This window comes from Phocoena sinus, chromosome 1 (assembly GCF_008692025.1).
Source record: "Phocoena sinus isolate mPhoSin1 chromosome 1, mPhoSin1.pri, whole genome shotgun sequence".
NCBI classification, from domain to species: domain Eukaryota; kingdom Metazoa; phylum Chordata; class Mammalia; order Artiodactyla; family Phocoenidae; genus Phocoena; species Phocoena sinus.
In genome coordinates, this window is record NC_045763.1 from 53,788,526 (window position 1) to 53,810,679 (window position 22,154).

The window sequence follows — 22,154 nt, forward strand, 5'->3', positions numbered from 1 at the left end:
GAACACTCTATGTCCAACAATGATTGGCTGGAGACGTCCTCTCTTCTTTTTGGTATTGGCTGGACTGCCTTTCCCCGCCCACCAGGTGGGTTTTTGTCTAGGTACTTCTGATTGGCTCCTCCTGGGCTGCGGGGGGCATGATTAGGGATTGTTCATCACGGATTGGTGGATTTGAGCACCTGGCGGTAACTTCCCGAGCAAGAAGCCCGTCCCATCTCTCTGTCCCGTCTCCCGACCCGTACGCTACCTCCTCAACTCTCGCGCACGAATGGTTAAAAAAAAAAAAAAAAAAAAAAAAAAAAAGGATGTGAGCTCGAGCCCGCCAGCCAGGCCTCTAGCTTCTAGCGCGCGCCCTCAGCGAGGACCCGCGTGAGCTGCCCGTGACGCTGCCTGCGCTGTTTGAAACTGCAGAATCCGTTACCAGCTTGGGGCAACTACCGTTCCGGCTGGTTCCGGAGGCCGTGCGTGCCAGGAGGGCTAGTGGCGGTCGTGAGGTGGCTCTAGCCTTTCGCGTCTCTGCAGCCTGGAGACTAGAACCGGCACTTTCGTAGGACGCCACCTCCAATCGCAGCGCTGGCGCGGGCGGAGGCTAAAACACAAGGGTCCTGAGACTGAGGAAAACGCGCCAAGTTCCCGTCGGCGGTGGAGTGAGGAAGACCCCAGCGGTTCGGGTGCCGGGCGAGCGGAGCCGCTTCTGGCCCTCCTTGCCGTCCCGGGACGGGGACGGGGGCGGGCGCGGTTGGGCGCCGCTTCGGGGATGTAGTCGGTGCCGGCGCCAGGCAGGACCGAGCGGCAGCCCGGGTTCCCGCTCTTGAGAGCGAATGGTCACTCCCCTGCGGGGAGGGCGATCCGGCCAGCTTTTCCGTGGGTCGCGGGCCCCCGCAGGCTCGGGGCAAGGGCTCACCTGTCGTACCCGCCCTCAGCCCGGTTAGACTCGTCGGCGTCACCGCCGCGGACCTCGCTCTGGGCCATGACCAGGTAAGGAGGGCCCGTGGAGGAGGGGCCGGTGCCTGGGCGCCGCGGCAAGTTCGGCAGGAGTCCGAGGGGGCCGCGGGGAGGACCCCGGCTCCCTTGGTGCTGCGCCCCCGCCCAGCTGCCAGCCAAGCCGTCCGCGCAGCGGGCGGCGCCCCCTCCCGCCGCCGCTGGGGACTCAAGGCAGGTGCGGGCTGGGAGTAAATAGGCCAACTCCGCGAGCTGTGGTTCTGCTTAAAGACGCCGCCCGCCGGGCCGGTGCCGCGTTTGACGGGCACGGGCATCATCACCGTCCCGTTATCTTCTCACTTTCTTTTCCGTTCGTAGAGTTTGCGGGATAAGGAGAAGAAATGTTTGCGCTCACGTTGTTCTGTGTCAGTGATTGCTAAATTTTACCGAGCAGTTTAACTTACTTTTTCTACAAGTATTTAGAACGGCACGTGTCTTAAACCTTTGTCGAGGATGTTATTCTTGTTTTACATTTTTCGTGAAAAGTTGGGATTGAGTCGTCCCATCTTACAGAGGAAGAAACTTGAAACTAATGAGACTTAGTGTTCACACTGTCATTTGTCAAGAACATTTAATGTTCTATTGTTTTTTCTGCGAAACTTGATTTAGAGTTACGGGAGAAACATTTTTGATGTAACAACCCCCAATGATAAGGACAGCCAGGAGCAAGAAATGGTATAGCAGAAGATACGGCACCTGGTAAAATGTTATATTCTAGGTAACGTTAATGTTTAATCATTGCTTTGAGGAGCCCGGAGGGGTGGTTTATTGATTAGGATTGATAATGTTATTTCAGCTGCTTGGTCATTGTTTTTTTTTTTTATATTTATTTAAGTCCGGTTACTCTGTTAGAGAATCCAGTTTCCATCATTTATTAGACTTGCCTCCCAAGGAAAAACCTTTTACAAAAATCGCTAATGCCTAGAGATCCCTGACACTTCAGTGCAGGCTGGTTTATCATTCGTGATAGCATTTCATCAGTAGCATTAGTGGCCAGGAGAGTAAATTGAGTTGGAGGGGGGATGGGGAAATTGGTCGGCTTTCTAGTTATTCCTGAGTTGTCTCAAAAAGGTGGTTTCACTTCCGTGTCTGTCAGTGTTGTGAATTCCCAGTTCAGAGGCAGCCAGGTTTTCGCTTATGCTTAAGGATGAAATTTAGTTCGTCCTGTTAGTCTCTACCTATATTATATTTTAAAGTCATTGCTGAGTTTTTGGACTCTTAGGTGATTTTCTGGTAATACTCGAGTCAGATAGTAATGTCTTCCTAATGAAAAATAGGACTAAAGTGTAAAATAACTACCACAAATAGAGCCATTTTTTTTTAGTCCAAAAGTTTTATTTTAAAACAGGGAAGAAAGTTTGCACAAGGCAAACTTTTCTTCTTTCCTACTTTAAAGCAGTATCTTTAAAAATTCTGTAGTTAAGTTTGGAAAGTCAGTATATTTTGGTTTCTAGTGCATAAGAATTTGATATACACAAAGTGCAGCAATTTTTTACACCATTATCCCAACTTTGTGTATAGTTTATTACTTTTCACACAAGTTTTTAGGTGCAAACTTAACACTAGATCTAGGCCTTTCCTTGTATGCAGATTATACTTTAAATAGACTTTATTTTGTATAACTAGAAAAGACCTTGGAAGGAGAACTCAGTCACTTCTAGCACTCCTTGGATTTCCCATTCATCCCTGTTTCCCACCGTGTACTTCAGAATTAGAGATGATAGTTGCTCAGTGTTTCCTGAATGAACTAATAATAAAGTTTTTACCCCTTGATGATACTACTTTACCATTACTACTACTACTACCAGTAAAATGGGGTCTACTACTAAAATGGGGTATTTTGTGATGTGACCCTTAATCTAATAGCAGGCTAGTAAAAGTTCAGTGTCTTTTTTTTGTTGTTTGAGAAAGTTCAGGACAAATGGCAACTCCTTCATATAAGCAATAAAACATTGACTGCCTGTTATTGGCAGGCATTAGATTTTCAAATACAAAGTTCTAATTAATACCATTCCTTGGTAAATTTGTTTTCAGAAATGATGATTTTATTGCCTACAGCCGATAACTGAAAACTAATAATCTTTTCTCTGATTAACAGATATGATTGGTGATTACAAGGTCCCTGTATAAATTAATTCTTGTCAACTCCTTGGGATTTGAAGAGAAAATGCCCGGTGTCATACCTAGTGAAAGTAATGGGCTTTCAAGAGGTAGTCCATCAAAAAAAAACAGACTTTCCTTGAAGTTTTTTCAGAAAAAGGAAACCAAGAGAGCCTTGGATTTCACAGATTCTCAAGAAAACGAAGAAAAAACTTCTGAATATAGAGGATCTGAAATGTATGTTATTTTCAGTATATTTCTGTACTTTTTAAGATTCCGCATCAGTGAAAAAGCAGTGAACTTGGATTGATATCTGCAGTCATTCTGACCTGATAGTCCATAGCGGGAGATAAAAAAGCACACATTAGGGAGACAAGTCTAGCAGTGTGTAATAGTAGAAACAGGATAAAACTGGTGGTTCCCCACAGGGATCACATCACAGTTCACATTATAACTCATTTAAATCGTGCTCAGCCGATTAGGCTAACTTCGAGAAATACTAATTGACTAAAATTATTTTTCAATTTCAATTTGATTTTAATGCAACACACTTTATGTAAGGGTAAAGAAATTCATGGGGGACAGTTACCTGACATAAACTTAGTCTTTGTAGTCATACCTAGTATATGAATTCTCAAACCTGTTGGTGTACAATTGCAAATTATATTTAAAATAAACTTAAAAATAAGAAATGCTTTTGATACAAATAAATCCTTCAGTGACTGAAAAGAAATCAGAACAAAATGGAATGCTTTACTCCACCAATAGTTGCTCTAGTTGGAGTCTATACTTGCTCCGTATTCAGCACATAGGCACTCTGCTATATGACTAATGTAGATTTGCTCCCCTGTATAATTTCCTAATATTTACCAATAATCAGTTTAGGAGATTGTGTGAGAACCTTTTGCTTACCAGCATTCATGCCTATAAATACCTTGAGGTATTAGAGTTATAGCTAGCAGCTGTAAAATAAATAAAAATGCTGTGAGGACTGTTTGTTAAACTGAGGTAAAAGAGTTATAAACTTGAACAATTCATGTTTAAGTGAGGAGCAGCTGTGTAAGTATCTTCATAGACTCTGTTTCCTCTTAATCTTTTGTGAACAGAATCTGACTTAGATAGTGCAGCCTCTCCCAAATATTGTCATATTCAGGTTATTCCCAGGTTTCTATTCAGAGTTAAACTACTTGATTAAAATGTCCTGTTGGCTTAACAAATCATAGTACCAATTCTGCAACTTTCTGCTCTGTAAAATGGGATTAACAGTCCTTTAATGGAATTGTTTTGAAGCTTGTTGAGTGTAATATTTTTAAAGTGCTTGTAAAACTTTTATTCTGGGTGTATAGCAGTTTTTGCCCCTGTACAGATTAATTGTCTTAAAATGCTATCTGAATAAAATCCATATACTTTTCGGATCATACAACTTTTGGGAAAAGACTAAATCTAGGGAAGTAATATTTCCACTTGAATTCTACTTCCTTATCCCTTTCTCTTCTTTGTACTTAATAGTGATCAAGTTGTTCCTGCAGCACAGTCCTCACCTGTCAACTGTGAGAAGAGAGAAAACTTGTTACCGTTTGTGGGACTGAATAATCTCGGCAATACTTGTTATCTTAATAGTATACTTCAGGTAAGTTGACAATTTTTCTATATAATAAAACTTTGGTAGGCAAAGAATGATGTAACACTTAATATTTTCTGAGAATTCAGGTTATTGGAGGATTTCAGTTGTCCATAATACTGTCTTTGTCTTTGTAAACAAACCAGAATGGAGTAAAATAATCATGATTCTAAATTGCACATTACAAATTTCCGTTGAGGTAAGAGAAAATGATATATTAAATAAAATTGGGATAGCAAAATTGAGTAGATGTTGATTAAATTGAAGATACCAAACTTAGTTTTTCTGTCCGATTCCTGATTCTATGGTGATATGTATTGTAACCCTTGGAACTATATCTGTTTTGTGTTGTATCTGGTCAGGCTCAGTGCTTTGTTGCACTGAGGGAAGATAGCAGGCTACTGTAATGAAATAGAGAACAATTTTTGACACACATCTTAATCTCAGAATTTTAAGTAGTGCACATATGAATATACTCTACAAAAAGCATGATAGTGTTTTAATGATTTTAGGTATATTGTTTGTTCAGTAAATACTCAAGACAATCTCACTTTATAGGTATTATATTTTTGTCCTGGTTTTAAATCTGGAGTGAAGCACTTATTTAATATTATTTCAAGGAAGAAAGAAGCCCTAAAAGATGAAGCCAGTCCAAAAGATAAGGTAAAAAATAAAATTAATGGAAATTCACTTGCTTAGAAATGAAAAAGTAATAAATACAGAGAGGATTTGGGAGGAGAATGACAAAGATTATTTCTCTTAACAAATTACATCTGAGAATTAAATTTCTCATTGGCAATTATTTTTCATTCTTGTGGGGTAAGTAGCTAACTTGATTACCCCCTTTTATAGTGTTTTCTCCAGTCCTCTAATTTACTGTTTACCAGTAAACATTGTCACACACACCACTGTCACAACATATCGTACTCTTTTACCCCATTATTTATCTGCTGTTTTCAAGTTGACTCACTTTTACTATTTAAATAAATTTAAAGAAACCTTCGACTTACGTAATTAGAAAACCATTATAACCCACGTAATAGAAAGTAACCAAAAATATGCTTAAATTTTTTTTAAGTTTATTTTGTATACCTCCAGAAAATTAGTGTTAGAAATTAGATTTAGAAAAGCTAGTGTTGTCTAGTGAGAGAAAGAAGGGGGAAGGTACTTAATTTGTTCAAAAATTAAAATGTTTGTGTGTTTCTTGACAGGGAAGTTGCAAAGAAGATTCTTCAGCAAGTTATGAACTAATATGCAGCTTACAGTCCTTGATCATTTCAGTCGAACAGCTTCAGGCTAGTTTTCTCTTAAATCCAGAGAAATATACTGATGAACTTGCTACTCAGCCAAGGCGACTACTTAACACACTCAGGTATAGTCTATTATATAATTTTAGGATTCCAGTTTAGCTCATTCTCTCTTTGGAGGAGAGTGACATGTGAACAAATGCGGGGAATAAAGGGTGAGGAAAATAGACACTACAGATCTACAGTCCTTAATATCCCAGAGGCTCCAAAGACTGGAAATTTTTTCTCACAGTTGGTACTAAATTCATTAAATCTGAATTTGTGTGAGGCTGTTTATAGCCTTTATTCATATTTATCTGCAATGTGAATATTCATACCCTTTTCTGTAGAAGTAGTAATGTGTGTAATTATGGGATACTGCCCCTATTATGTTGGTGATACATATTTTACCTATGTGCCAGATTCTTTTTTAATCTGAAAATTCCTGAATTACCAAACACATTTGGTCCTAAGGATTTCAGATAGGAATTATAGGTCTATATTCAAAATACGTTATATAAAAGAACTGTAAATTCCAAGTATTCTATTTTTGTTGTATGTACTTAGAAGAGAAATATTAGTTAACTGGATTAGATTTCTTTGTAGTATTATCTTAAAAAATGAAACGTTATCCTATATACAGAATAGCCTTATCCAAAATACTACAGGGTTTAAGTCTTTAAAAAATTACTTAATCATTTAGGTTAGGAATAGACCTAGATGTCACACATTGCCATACATTTGTTAAGAGGCAGTGTAGCGTGGTGTCCAGGAGCAGGTTTGAATCCTGACTTCTGCATCTCTGTGACCTTGAGCAAGTTATCTGTAAATAGTGGTGATATGGTACTTACCTCATAAGGTTATTGTGAGAATTATACAAATAATATAAAAAGTATTTTGAGGGAATTCCCTGGTAGTCCACCAGTGGTTAAGACTCTGTGCTTTCACTGCTGAGGGCTGGGCTTCGATCCCTGGTCGGAGAAGTAAGATCCCACATGCCATGTGGCAAGGCCAAAAAAAAAATTATATATAGCATTTTGCATAAAGCATGGTACACAGTAAATACTGTATACGTATTAGCTATTAACAATAATATTTAGAAGATCAGAGTATTTATGATAATGAAAATCAGGTTAAGTTTGTTTTTAGTTACACGTTTAGGTAAGGAGTTTCAAATTAGTAGCTGAATTAAATGTTTTTGGACTTTCAAATAATTTATGATATCCCCATAAATGAATTCATTTCTGTATGGAGAGGTGGATTTTGTTCTGGTATTATATCTTCAAAACTGGAATAGATGAAATGGAAATTTTTATTTATAGGGAACTCAACCCTATGTATGAAGGATATCTACAGCATGATGCACAGGAAGTATTACAGTGTATTTTGGGAAACATTCAAGAAACATGCCAACTCCTAAAAAAAGAAGTAAAAAATGTGGCAGAGTTATCTACTAAGGTAGAAGAAAAACATGAGAAAGAGGAAATGAGTGGTAATAACAGCATGGAGATGGACAGTATGAGGCATTGTGAAGACTATAAAGAAAAATTGCCAAAAGTAAATGGGAAAAGAAAAAGTGACACTGAATTTGGTAACATGAAGAAAAAAGTTAAAGTCTCTAAGGAACACCAGTCTTTGGAAGAAAACCAGAGACAAACCAGATCAAAAAGAAAAGCTACAGTTGATTCATTAGATATTCCTGCTAAAATAATCCCCAAGTACATTTCTGAAAATGAGAGTGCAAGACCCTCACAAAAGAAATCAAGAGTTAAAATAAACTGGTTAAAGTCTGCAGCTAAGCAACCCAGCATTATTTCTAAATTCTGTAGTCTGGGTAAAATAACAACAAACCAAGAATCCAAAGGACAATCTAAAGAAAATGAATATGATCTTGAAGAGGACTTGGGGAAGTATGAGAATGATAATACAGCTAATGGTTGTGGACTTGAATCTCCAGGGAATAATGTTATGCCTGCTAATGAAGTTAAGCCCATAAACAAAGGTCAGTATAATTTATTCTTGGACATTGATAGGTAGGATTAACAGCTGCAGAATTGAATTTTCTCTTCTTAGATCCATATACAGTATACTATCTGGCTAAAGTTTTAAGAGAAATTTAACACAATGTGAACTGGCGTTTCAAGCACTACACTTACATGTATTTTTTGTGTGTATAAATCTCACTAATTTTAAGGTAATAGTAATTTATGTTTATAAACTAGGAGAGTTCATCTTAATGGCAAGAGAATATTTTACCCCTTTATATATACAGTATTTGACATAAACTCATGAAAAATTGCATTTGCTAAGTAGTTATACCATACTGGATTTCTGTTTAGGTTCACACAGATCTCAGGGAAAATTTGTAGAACTTACATGACTAAATTTCATCCTTTGGGGTATCTTTAGGAAGGGAGTTAAGAAGACACACATGTGTTGAAACTGTCTTTTTTTAGAGATAACAGTAATTAATATTCAAATATCTTTACAGGGAGTTTATATTTCATGAATAAGTCACCTCTTAATGCCAATAAACAAGTTTGAGATAAGAAAATCAGCCTTTTAGCCGTGATATACTTTAAATGGAATAATGGTTATTTGGGCTGTACTGAAAAATTCGTCTGTATAGATTTGTGTTTTCCTTTTTTTGTTTTAGGTGCAGAGCAAATTGGTTTTGAGCTAGTGGAGAAATTATTTCAAGGTCAGCTGGTATTAAGGACTCGTTGCTTAGAATGTGAAAGTTTAACAGAAAGAAGAGAAGATTTTCAAGACATCAGTGTACCAGTGCAAGAAGATGAGCTTTCCAAAGTAGAGGAGAGTTCTGAAAGTAAGCAAAATTGGAGGCTTGCATGGACTATGGAATAATTAGAGTTTTCCTCAACAAAACACAGTCTAATAAGTAGCTTGTATAGTTATTAAGAAAAAACTCTTTTATGTCTTTGGTATAATAAAATCTTTCTGCCTGTATAGCTACACTTGTCAGTAGTTATTAGCATTTGGAAAATTCTGGCATCGTTATTTTTTTACTTTTAATTTTTTTTGCGGTACGTGGGCCTCTCACTGTTGTGGCCTCTCCCTTTGCGGAGCACAGGCTCCGGACACGCAGGCTCAGCGGCCATGGCTCACGGGCCCAGCCGCTCCGCGGCATGTGGGATCCTCCTGGACTGGAGCACGAACCCGTGTCCCCTGCATCGGCAGGCGGACTCTGAACCACTGCGCCACCAGGGAAGCCCTGGCATCTTTATTTTGATGTGTAGAGTATGTTATAATGGGAAAATGGAATGCTTTACCAAGTTAATTTTTGGGTACCTGAATCTCAGAGCTACTGAGGATATTTTTCAACACCATATTTGAGCCAGTGTTTTTTCTTGTATAAACCACAAAAAGTGTAGTAATGCCATGGGAAGTGATCATGAGACTGGTTTACTTGTTCAGATAATGTAAATTGACTATTAAATATAAAGTCTTTCTCACATGGAGTCAGAGGGTAGGGCTTATATTGATTTTGCTGTCCCTGACCTCAATATTTTTTGGCTGACCAGATATAAATATTTAGAGGTATGTGCACTGTCGATGAACTTACAAGTTTGTGAAACTAAAAAAAATCTCTTTAGTTATTATTTGGGGAGGATTAGTCAATTAAAATTGTATGCTAATTCTGAACATAAAAATTTGTGGCTTAAGTTTTTAATTTCTGAGAGATTTTTCATTTGTGAGTGACAGGATTCTCTTGTGTAGTTTCTCCAGAGCCAAAAACAGAAATGAAGACCCTGAGATGGGCAATTTCACAGTTTGCTTCAGTGGAGAGGATTGTAGGAGAAGATAAATATTTCTGTGAAAATTGCCATCATTATACTGAAGCTGAACGAAGTCTTTTGTTTGACAAAATGCCTGAAGTTATAACTATTCATTTGAAGTGCTTTGCTGCTAGTGGCTTGGAGTGAGTATTCTTAAGTTTTGTTCAAAATGCTACGATAGTAAGGAAACAGTACAATAGTGTAATAGAAACTACTGAAATGAAGTAATTTACAAATATTGCCTTAGAAAAGTTTATTGTTTTATTAAGTTTCCCTGTAAAAACGCATCAAGTTTAAATCCTTCTGGTATGAATGCATATGATTTGTTCACACATTTTTCATTTTCATTCCTTATTTGATTATTTTAATTAATTGATTAAAGCAGGAACCAAATTTCATACATACATCAACATTTTTTTGAGGTGAGCAAAAAAGCAAAATTATTTTAGTTTTAAGGTAAGTAAGCCAGGAAATAAAACCTAGTCTGAACCATTTGAGAGATTCTTCTGTAGTTGAAAATTTAAATATCTGAAAGCAATAATAAATATTAAAATGCCAGTTACATTTTAGATAGTCTGACTTTTTCTGACATGTATACATGTCATTGTAGATTTTATTCCTTTCTGTATTAATCAGTTGTTTGAAATTACCACGAGAGCTTACCAGTAGCTCTCCACACATTTTCTTATGCCAGAAGATGACAGGGTCCTTTCTTTCAATGGCTTTTTCCTTTGCTTCAGTACAATTTTATTTTTTGTCCCCAAATCTTGGTTGTAGAGACAGACTTCACATTAAAATGACTTAGTATAAAGGAAAAGGATTTTGAAGATCAGTGTTTTTTTTTAATGCCATTTATTTTCTTATTGCACAAAATTAGGAAAATAAAGAAAATTAAGGGGGGAAGTGCCATATATCCTTCACAGAAGCACCTGAATATTAGTACTTATTTCAGTATTCTTTGTGTAAGTATTATACAAAATTGGGGTCTTGTTTTTTACTTTGTGTTTTATTCATATGAGCAGTAAATATTAAGGGTTCATTCAGACTTACTTGGTTTCACATTGGGGGTAAAACTGAATATATATGAAGTGGAATCCCAGAAAACCTTTTTTTTTCCCCCCTTCCAAAGGTTTGATTGTTATGGTGGTGGACTTTCCAAGATCAACACTCCTTTACTGACACCTCTTAAACTGTCACTAGAAGAATGGAGCACAAAGCCAACCAACGACAGCTATGGATTATTTGCAGTTGTGATGCATAGTGGCATTACAATTAGTAGTGGGCATTATACTGCTTCTGTTAAAGTCACTGACCTTAACAGTTTAGAACTAGATAAGGAAAATTTTGTGATCGACCAAATGTGTGAAATAGGTAAGCCAGAACCATTGAATGAGGAGGAAGCAAGGGGTGTGGTCGAAAACTATGACGATGAAGAAGTGTCGATTAGAGTCAGTGGAAATACCCAGCCAAGTAAAGTTTTGAACAAAAAAAATGTAGAAGCTATTGGACTTCTTGGAGGACAAAAGAGTAAAGCAGATTATGAGTTATACAACAAAGCATCTAATCCTGATAAAGTTGCCAGTACAGCATTTGCTGAAAATAGAAATTCTGAGACTAACAATACTAATGGGACCCATGAATCTGATAGAAACAAGGAATCCAATGACCAAACAGGCATTAACATGAGTGGTTTTGAAAACAAAATTTCATATGTAGTGCAAAGCTTAAAGGAGTATGAGGGGAAGTGGTTGCTTTTTGATGATTCTGAAGTGAAAGTTACTGAAGAGAAGGACTTTTTAAATTCTCTTTCCCCTTCTACATCTCCTACATCTACTCCTTACTTGCTATTTTATAAGAAATTATAGAGTGAGTGTATTTTCCTTGTGTATATATTAAACAGACCTGGACAAACATCGGTAAATTGATTACATCAAAAAGTCTTTAGCTTATCTTTTGAAGCTATTGGGTATTATTGGTTTCTCTGGGTTTTTATATAAATAGTAAAATTTGAGTTATTGAAATCCATGTTAATTTTTAGAATTCATTTTCCTTAGTGGAGACTAGTGATTGATGCATTAGCTTCTGGGAACAAACTTGTATAGGTTCTTAACTGAATTATTCAAAATGGAAGCATTTAAACACTTTAAATTTACACCTATCTTTTGTGTTTGCTTTTTCAAATAAAGTGCTTGTATTTGTATCTCCATATTTTGGAGTACTTATCATCTACATGATGTTTATAGGTTCTGTGGTTTTTCAGCTAAGAAGCAGAATCTCATTTCAGTACATTTAGTTTTGTAAGTCATAAAGCCAGATCTTGGATGGGCTGTATTAGAGGCACGTGTATGTATTCACAATAGTGCACATTTTGTGCCTTCAATCACTTTGAAAAGCGTCTCAGAAAACCTGGAGTCAGTCCTCTTCTATCTATCTTCACAAGAATTTTATATGTATTTATGAAAATGATTCTGTACCCTAGTAAATCTTTTTCAGTGTGGACTAATTTGTATCTCTTCATAGTCATACTCTGCACGATCTGTATATAATGCATCGAACTTAGAGGTGTGACCTTAAATTTAACTTTTTTAAAAAAACCAGGAGGTCAATAAAATTTAAACTGCTTAACAACTGTGTATACAAATGCTTGAGGATTTTTTTACTTGCATATTTTTTACCATAAATATAGCTGGATTCTCTTAAAAAAAAGTGTGTGTATATACACATACTATACACACATATTATATATATACATAGAAGAGAATAAACATGCATAATTACCTTTAATAATACTTTCTGACATTTGGAGGTGAAGAAATTGTATTTCAAATAGGAGAAATTGTGCTTAGTCCATCTAAATTGTCATACCTAGATACCCTTTAGACATATAACTATGGAATCCAAAACTGGAGAACTTAAGGTGAGGCTTTGGGCACACAAAAAACTTGGTCATATTTTCACTTTAAATATATTAAATTGGTAAATGATCGATTATGACTTGTTAAAGGACATTCTTGATATTAAGAATATGAAATATAATTCCAAAGAATAGATAACTCTTGGAATAATACTGTTATACACTACTTTAACAAATAAGAAAGAGTACCTGTCAACTAATAAACTACACAGTTAATGTCTTACACATTCTTTCACAAGATGGTGTGATGTAAAAAGTCACAGTCCTTGCCACTTTCTATGTTCAGGATCACTAATGGAACTTTTAAAAAGGAACAGCCCTGAACACTAACCATAAGCAGCTGAGGGAGTAGGAGTCACTAACAGAACTTTTAAAATGAAACAGCCTTGAACACTACTCATAAGCTTCTGATGGAGTAGTTCTAGGATAGAACTAGGGCTCTGTAACACTCAAGAGACAGCCCAGAACTACACTAGTTAAGAACTAGTGTAGATTTCTGATATGAGAAAGTTTGTTTTAAGAAAATTGAAGAACACGGTAAGTTAGGAAGGAAATGTTACACCAGTGTTTTAAGAGAGGAATCTTCTGATTTCACGTCAGACAATTAATTAGTCTGATAATTAAATCGTAATTATATAAATCTTAAAGTTCTTGATATTGTCCCTGAGATAGGTGACAATCCAAACTCTTACACAGGTGTAACTTTATGAGAAATTACCTAGGAATTACTTAATATTCTTCCCCCCACCCCCACCCTAAAGAGGAAGAGAGTATGTAAATAAGTTACCTTTTCTTTTCTGTTTGCTTTAAAGAGTTTCCGTTCTTGACTCTGCCTTTCCTTACTGACCATCTGGATCCTCTGTTCCCAAATATATATTTTTGAGGTTATGCTTTTCTGACTCCTAGTTCACCTGTTGTGGTCCACCTGTAGACTCACAAACTTTCTGTGATTCGGTCTTTGAATTGATGTAGATAAGAGGAATCTGAGATAATACTGCCTGTTGTAAAGGTAGGCTGGAGCGGGGAATATCAGCCGTCACATCTACGCTCTCAGGAGAATGAAGGTACCATATTCGATCAGTTCTTAAGTGATTCATGTAAGTGATCAGTAGATCAAAGGGATAGATTACAAGTGATACCTTTCTATAAGATACAATACTGCACAAAGAAAAAAATGTTCAAACACTTCCAGAAATGATTAATATGCACTTCTTGGAAAAACTTGCCAAATAATTGAAATATATGTTGGAAAAAAACCTGCATTAGTCTTTCATATCATAAAGTTACAATTTAAAATTAATTAGCTCTTAATTAACAGCTAATTTTACCTTTTATACATACACTTTGTAAAATCTATACAAGTATCAAAAAATAACTATACCTTATTCAGCTGGCAGATTAAAATCAAACACCAGCTCTCTGTTATTTTTATGGGGATGTAAGGTATATTTAAAGCAGATTTCTAATTTACCAGTTTAGGACACTAAAAACTGATGAAGTGACTGTCTTGTTTAATTTAAAACAGGAATCATTCATTTTAGTTGCTACGGGTCTGCTTATACTACTATCATTACTATAATGTTGAGAGTCAAACCACTGTCACTGGTATTAGCTATCCCAGTATGTAATCGTTATTTATAGACAGAAGTTATCACGTAAAGTTTCTTCTGCAATTCTAAATCCCTTTTTTGTGTGCCTAAATGGAAAATACCTTAGAAACCAGTTTTAAGACTTTACAAACCAGTTATCAATAATTTATTTCCACCCATTAATTTATTCATTTATTTAATTTTGGGGCTATTATCTGGGTCCATAAAGTGTCAATTATGATTTTCATTTTGCTATTTTTGGAACTGTTTCTTGAATCAACTTATTCTCTGCTTTTGTCAGTAAAAAAATTTTTTTTAGTCTCAGTAAAATTAGTGTAAACATTCACATATTTAATAGTACCTTTAAAATAAGAATTACTACATTTAAAATGGTTCCAAAACGAATCTATAAATGGTAATATAAATTAAAAAATACAAACTTAAAGTAAATAAATTTAACATTAGCTATGGTATAAATAATGGTAAATGTAAGTGTACCTGTGAGTCATTAAAATGTCTTAAAAAAGATAACAGCATATTACCAGAACATTAGAAACCACAGCCATGATTCTCAAACTTCAGCGATCGCCATTTGATATTGTTTGGCCACTGCATTCTTCCATGAGTAAATTAATACTACAATTTCCAGGATTAAGTCCCAAGTCTTTTTCAAAAGTTCTTAAATTCTTTTCACACTCAATGTTGAATACATGGCTTTTTTCAAATGAATAAAACAAGTGCATTTATATTAGAGATCCATTTTGCGCAGGCTCATTCGACTGAAGGAATCCCTGGAGAGAAAATGAAAGAATATAGTTATAAGTAAACAATTTTTATATAATCCTGTAAAATATGTTTACATGCTTTCTTTCTGCCAATTATCTCAAAGTTTTGCCACCAAAAGCTTATTGACTTTAAAACTTTTTTTGCCACCAAAGCTCTTTTAACACTTCAAGTTACATGCTTATCCTACACACTCTGCCTTATATATTCTAACTTGTAGAGTTCTCTATAGATTAGAAGTATATAGTAACCACTCTATCAAAGTCTATTGATCATTTATTCATTTGTCCAAAAGATATATTAGGTATTATGATTAAACAAGAACTAAGGGATAATGGGAGAGATTTAAGGAAAAGATTTACTTGGGGTTATTAAAAGGCAAAATGCAAGTGTTTTACTTAAAATATTAAATTCTAAGTCTTAAATCAGTGGTTCTCAATTTTTTGGGATTTAGGTCCTTTATACACTCTTAAAAATTGAGGACCCCCCAAGGAAGCTTTTGTTTATGGATTATATATTGATATTTACCATATTAGAAATTAAAACTAAGAACATTTAAAATTATTTTATAAAATAACCCGTTACATGTTACTGTAAACAGCACTGTTTATTAAAAGTAATTTGCAACAGTTTTAGAAGAGTGGCAGCGGCAGTCTTACATATTTAACATCTGGCTTAAAAAGCCTAGATTCTTTTTTTTTTTTTTTTGGTACGCGGGCCTCTCCCGTTGCAGAGCACAGGCTCCAGACGCGCAGGCTCAGCGGCCATGGCTCACGGGCCCAGCCGCTCCGCGGCATGTGGGATCTTCCCGGACCGGGGCATGAACCCGTGTCCCCTGCATCGGCAGGCGGACTCTCAACCACTGCGCCACCAGGGAAGCCCCTAGATTCTTAATATCTGCTTCTGCATTCAATCTTTTACATGGCACGTAGTCTCTAGGAAAGTCCACTGTACTCTCGTGAGAGAATGAGCATGAAAAAAATATTTGGCATTAATATGAAAATTTGTTTTGACTCAGGAACCTCCTGAAAAGGTCCGAGGGACCCGTTGCATGGGTCTCAGATTATACCGTGAGAACCACCATCTTAAAACCTCCTAAGCTTTCTGCAAAATAATATTCCAGATTTTGTAAATCAGCAAAATAAAAAGTTCAAGTTCTACAGGGATTTTATTTTCTAAGTACTGAAGAAATTAAGAGTGAAGAGGATAATTCTTCAATACTTCTTAATGTATTTTCCTTTTTCCTTAAGCTGGTTTGTTTTGCTTATCTTTCCTGCCATTAACGTTAATAGTCTCTTAAGGTTTCCAATCTCCAGGAAAGGAGAGGACAGGTACAAAGAGATCATGTTCAGCTTTGAATCTTGAAGCTTGGTTTTTTCTTGGAAAATAGCAGTCTTAAAAGAGTGTTCATCAAGGAAAAGGATTTTCTAAATTCCGAAAAACTGCCTGCAAATATTAAGAACTAAAGCTTGGAGGAATAACCATCAGAGAGGAAGGCAAAACTCAGGGTAATGGTGTAATGGAGAGCTTCCTTCAGATAGGAACAATATTGTCCATTGAAAGGAGCTGGAGAGATTTGATGGAAGTGAGACTACCATTAGGAGACTTCCTGACTACTTCAGGGACCCAGCACCCCATCCCAGGACCTCTGACCAATGACTGTAAGACTGGTGGAGGTGGGTAGAGCAGCAATAAGTAAGAAATTCCAAAAAGATTGAAAGGGAAGCCCAAAGTGGAGGGAACTAGTGTTGCTTCCCATCAAGAATTTCAAGAGGAAACCACCCAGGGTGTCTTGCATCACTGTAAGGATGGTGGAAGCAAAATATAATATATTCTGCCAGAGAAAGGATCTAAAACAGGCCTCCTCATCTCCTGTTCCTGTAGATGGTCTGTAGGGGACAAGACATACAGCAGGCACTTGGTATACATTTTCAGAGGCCTAGAAGTACACAAATATTAGATCACTGAAGAACAGGGAATATTCTCATTTGATCAAATAGCCAGTTAAACTTTCTTCTGTAGTATATTATACTTTGCATTTACATTCCATTTATATAAGCAACTTCAAGGACCTTCCAAATATTAATTGATCAGGTAAGTAAAATTTAATAGCTTCACTGCCATAATAATTCAAAGAAAAGGGTGGTAAAATATTGGTGCCACAACAATTCAATAGATGTATGTACATTTGGATTTCAAAATGCAAAGAAGGCAGTTTACTTTTAGCAGTTAACATGCCCTGTCTGGAATTCAGGGGTTAAAAGGATAAGCACTGTCCTTGGAACTTCACATGCCATTTAATTTCCACAACAACCTCTTCAAGGTATTATTTTACAGAGGAGAAATCTAAGATTAAATTATCTGCTCAAGTAGAATTATGGTCAGTTGTAGAAAATTCCAGGTTGCTTCCACTTCTAATTTTATTTGTCACAATTAGAAAGTGAAGAAAAATAGTGAAGTCGTCTTGATACTCAGTGGGGTTATGTTTTAATACAAATCTAGAAGAACATACTCTATACTATTTACTGTCAGGGATAAGGGAAATGAATACCTGGCTTCACGTATATTCTAGCAAATTCTCTCATAGAAATACCAGAAAGTGTGACAGGACATTAAAAGGAACAGTTCTAGGAGGCCAGACTTATGTGTGGTTTCCTGGTTTGTATGAGTTCTTAAAACAACTTTATTATTCTCTTTATTACGGAAAGAACTGACTTTTATCTTATAGGCTGATTCAGGTATAGATGATGAAAGGCTTACATAAGTTGAACTTGTTAGGTTTCAGAAGACAATATTTGAAACCATTTAATAAAAGTTAAATAAATTCACTTTTAAATAGTTAAAGCAGATTTCATTTTTCTGAAGATATCCAAAGTAATAGAAAAAACAAGCATACCTGTGGCAGGTAACAGGTAATACTGCCTTGTATAACTGAGGGATCTTTCTGTTTATCAGAGGCTGTAGGGCCTCTTTAAGGCGATGATAGTTTCTCTCCAGTTCCCTTTGATACTCCTTTTGATCTGGCCCAATTAAGCTCTTATTTTTTCTTAAGGCATCCTCACACCTAGGAAAAACAGTGTGTTATCAAAAGAGTTCTTCTGGCATACTTTTAGGGCATGCATATATATATATATATATATATATTCACCATGACAAGGACATTGAGGTTTTCCGTTGTATGTAAAACATCCTCTCTTGCAATTAGGTTTAAAGCAGGGAACAGATGATCAACAGAGTTTCTTTAAAATCTAACATCCGCTTCCAGTTTTCACAATTGAAAATTATATATACTTTAATATTAAATCTGACACCCTTTTTTCCCCCACATATCACCACTAGACTAAAAGTTCTTTAAGGGATGTAACCGTACTCATTTATGTAGCAACAATGGCATCTCGTACAGTGGTTTGCCTTTATTCAAATAAATGTTTCTTAACAACTGAATAGATCTGATAATATCTTTTATCCAACTTATTCAGATATTTAAGAAAAAATATCTGGACTCCAATAGATAAATGGAAAAAGCGTGTTTTTAAAAAAGTATACATATCAATACTTGTAGAATGCAGCTAGAGTGATACTCAGAGGAAAACATATAGCCTTAAATGCTTATATTAAGGAAAGAAGACTAAAACTGAAGAGCTAACAAGCAACTTAAAAAGAACAGAATAAACTCAAAGTATAAGGAAGGGAATAAAATTTTAAAGTATGATAGCTCTATACTCAAAAATGCAAAAGTTGGTTGTCAGAAAAATCTAAAAAAATAGACTAAGCTCTGGCAAGAATAAATGAGAAAAGGCCAAGTATCCTCTTCTAGAAATAAAAAACGGGACATAAAGTCAAATATAGCATAAGTTTATAAAGGCACAGAGAATATTATGTACAATTTAATGCAAATAAATATGAAATTCTACTTTTCTAGATCAATTACCAAAAACATTAAGCAAAAAATATGAATAAAATTTATTAAACAAAAATATGAATAATCCTAAAACCATCAAATCAGTCAAATCACAAATCTACCCACAAAGAAAACATAAACATGCAAATTCTACTAAACATTCTAAGGACAGATAATCCCTTTGTAACACAACTATTCCAGAGTATATAAAAAACTATTCCAGGGTACAAGGGGGAAAAAAAACTATTCCTGAGAAGAGTTTCAAACTCATTTTTCAAGGTTGGGATACCAAAACCTAATGGGGGCTATAAGAAAATACTTGTAATTCAATCTCACCCATGAAAACAGTTGCAAAACTCCCAAACAAAATACTATGAAACTGTTCTAACACCATATTACATCCCTACTCCCCACATACAACCCACCTGATAAAATTTTAAAATTTGTCATGATAAACTTTTAGCATAACTACAAACAGGTAGGAACTTCTTTCACCTAATTAAAAATATCTACAAAAACATGAAGAAAACATTATACTCAATGCCGAAAAAATTTCTTTTAGATCAGAAACAAGAAAATGATGCCCTCTATCACTATCCCCATTCAACACAGTAATGGAGGTCCTAAACATTACTGTAAGAAAGAGATTCTACAGACAAATTATTAGAATAAACAAGTGAATTTGGCAGTATTCTCATGTAAAGCATATAAAATTCAACTACATTTCTGTATGCCAGCAAACAAAATATAATTTTAAAAGATACCATTAACAAAAGTATAAAAATATTAAATACCAAAGAATAAGTCAAAAGATACATAAGGCCTCTACAAAAAAATTAAAAAAAAAATATTCAGAAGATCTAAGTAAACGGAGAAGTATACCGTATTCATGGACTGGAAGAGTCAATTCTCTTCCAGTTGATCTATAGATTCAGATTCAGGTTATTATTTGGGGTGGGGTAGAGGGAGAGATATATTGATTCTAAAATTTGAAATTTATATCAAAAGGAAAAGGGCCAAAAGTAGTCCTTGAACAAAATGAGAGGAACTGCTCTATCAGATATGGAAGTTTATTATAAAGCTGCAGTAATTAAAACACCATAATATTAGTTCAAGAAGAGATAAGTAAACAGTGGAAGAAAACAAAGATCCTAGAAACAGATGCACACAAAGTGAGCACTTGATGTGTAATAGTGCAAAGCAGTGGAGAAAGGGTAATCTTTGAAATAAGTGGTGCTGGGTCAACTGCACATCCATATGGGAACAGAAATCTGACCCCTATCTTACATCATATTCAGTTACCAGTACAGACGAAAATCAAACTGATCCCTTCCTTGAACCATATACAAAAATCAAATTTAAGCAGATATTTTTAAAAAGTAAAAAGGCCTTTTTTGCCTTCTTGCCCTTTTGTTTAGGCTATATTGAATTTTAGAGATACCATTATATTGACTTTTTAGAAGTCAACATAGAATGTTACTCTGACGTCAGGTAAAAAATTTCTTAAGACACAAGAAGCAATAGTCATAACAGAAAAGACTGAATTATTTAACTATATTAAAGTTAACAACTTCTGTTTATTAAAAAAAAGGTGCCAAGCCCCAAATTCAGAGAAGGTGTCTATGATATTTACAAATGATAAAGCATTACATATCCAAGAATATGTAAATACTCTTAGAAATCCGTAAGGAAAAGAATCCAATAGGAAATGGCAAAAAAAACAAAAAAAAATAACTTGAACATATAACTTTACATCTTGCACATGACAAGATGTCCAACCTCACTGGTAATCAGGGAAATGCAAATTTAATCCATAATCACATAATCATTTCACACCCACAAGATTGGTAAGAAACTGTCAGACAATATCAAATATTGGTGAGGTTACATAGCAATAAGAACTCTCTCAAACACTACCGGTGAGAATGTAAATCTGGCTTCACACTTTGGAAAAAGATGTGACATTATCTGGTTGAAGTAGAACCTATGAACCAACAACACTACTCTTAGGTATATAAGCCCTAGGCTATCTCTTGTACCTCCAGAAGTAGGTAAAGAAATATTTGAATAGTATTCTTTGTAACTAAAAAACAACAAAAACCAAAAACCAGGAGACAGCCAAGATATCCATCCACAGAAGAATGAATAAATCATGGCACATCCATTCAATGAAACATATAAAATAAATAAAGCAACATTTATTACAGCAATATCTCACAAACATTAAAAATAGCAAGTCACAGAAGAATATGTACACTCCATTTATATAAAGTTAAAAAAACATGCAAAACTAAATAGTGTAATAGGGATATATTCATTTATGATAAAACTATGAAAACAATAAGGAAAATGACAAATATGAAATTCATGTAGTGGTTACCTCTGAAGGAAGGGAGGGTGATAATATCAGAAAAGGGCATGTGAGGAGGGATCTCAAAGCAATGATAATGCTCTATTTCTTAAAAGCTGGGTGGCAGGTACATGACTTTTTTCTCCCTATTCTTTAATAGCAAATGCTATAAATACTATTTTGAATCTACTCAAGATTTAATGAAAACAAGTTTTAAATGATAAGCCCCAAAATATAAAGAGTAAATGCAAGAAAAAGTGTTTATTGTTTTTAGGAATAAAAGAATGCAAACTGAAGTACCATTTAAACTGATTAACAAGAGACACCCTATTTAAATGGCATTACTTAAAGTAAGGGGTACTGTGACTAGTACACTTGCATTCTTGGCACTGTTAATATTTAGAACCTTTTTGGAATAGACTACATATGAGGGGCCAATAAAAATGTTTATGTACTTTGGCTCAGTCATCTCATGCTTAATATTTTAACTCAACAAAAGAAAAATGATACATTTGTTAACTATACCACCCTTAAATTCAACATAAATTCAGACATTTGATGAGATAATATAACTATTAGAATAACAGTTTTAACTTTAATTGAAAAATAAGAATTTAAGATAATATGTATATTATAACTGAACTATGGTAAAATATATATGCATATTGGCATAAAAATATATACACACAAAAATTAAAAAGGCAGTATTGGCTATGACTTGTAAGGTTTATATCATGTAGTTTGTTTTGTTTTTTTCCTTTTTGTAACTTAAAAGGAGAAAACCTTCTCTGTGGTAACCCTTAAGGAGACCTGCAGACTATAGGACTTCATT

At 35.3% G+C, this 22,154-nt stretch overlaps 2 protein-coding genes across 12 annotated transcripts in view; one reads left to right on the forward strand and one right to left on the reverse strand.

The window, feature by feature from the left end:
• The first annotated feature begins 432 nt into the window (after positions 1 to 432).
• On the forward strand, positions 433 to 12,486 carry USP1 (ubiquitin specific peptidase 1). 4 transcript variants are annotated; one of them, XM_032648586.1, is made up of 10 exons: positions 433 to 978; positions 3,080 to 3,318; positions 4,591 to 4,711; positions 5,261 to 5,365; positions 5,914 to 6,074; positions 7,311 to 7,990; positions 8,645 to 8,815; positions 9,727 to 9,928; positions 10,663 to 10,747; positions 10,915 to 12,410. In XM_032648586.1, the coding sequence occupies exons 2-10, from the start codon at positions 3,149 to 3,151 to the stop codon at positions 10,918 to 10,920; spliced, it is 1,701 nt and encodes a 566-aa protein (XP_032504477.1). In that variant the 5' UTR covers positions 433 to 978; positions 3,080 to 3,148; the 3' UTR covers positions 10,921 to 12,410. The 4 variants fall into 4 exon arrangements, with proteins under 4 accessions (XP_032504477.1, XP_032504470.1, XP_032504462.1 ...); XM_032648579.1 differs by lacking the exon at positions 10,663 to 10,747 and adding an exon at positions 1,591 to 1,699 and having other exon boundaries at positions 597 to 978; positions 10,915 to 12,486; XM_032648596.1 differs by having other exon boundaries at positions 615 to 1,699.
• The window catches only part of DOCK7 (dedicator of cytokinesis 7), a 242,973-nt gene continuing 231,734 nt past the window's right edge, over positions 10,916 to 22,154 (reverse strand). For 4 of the 8 annotated variants that reach the window (XM_032648527.1, XM_032648516.1, XM_032648498.1 and 1 more), the window contains 2 exons: positions 17,968 to 18,135; positions 14,297 to 15,079 (listed from right to left, as the gene is read on the reverse strand). In XM_032648527.1, the coding sequence (XP_032504418.1) occupies positions 15,037 to 15,079; positions 17,968 to 18,135 (211 nt within the window). In that variant the 3' untranslated portion in view covers positions 14,297 to 15,036. Of the gene's footprint in view, positions 15,080 to 17,967; positions 18,136 to 22,154 lie in introns of all 8 variants that reach the window. The other 4 variants (XM_032648489.1, XM_032648472.1, XM_032648534.1 and 1 more) reach the window with 3 other exon arrangements.

Excerpts from the sequence above, each read along its gene's own strand:
- USP1 (XM_032648579.1), top strand. The coding sequence starts at position 3,149 with ATGCCCGGTGTCATACCTAGTGAAAGTAATGGGCTTTCAAGAGGTAGT. Across the intron at positions 4,712-5,260 it reads ATCTTAATAGTATACTTCAG|GTATTATATTTTTGTCCTGG; the intron begins GTAAGTTGACAA and ends CTCACTTTATAG. Across the intron at positions 5,366-5,913 it reads AAGCCAGTCCAAAAGATAAG|GGAAGTTGCAAAGAAGATTC; the intron begins GTAAAAAATAAA and ends GTTTCTTGACAG.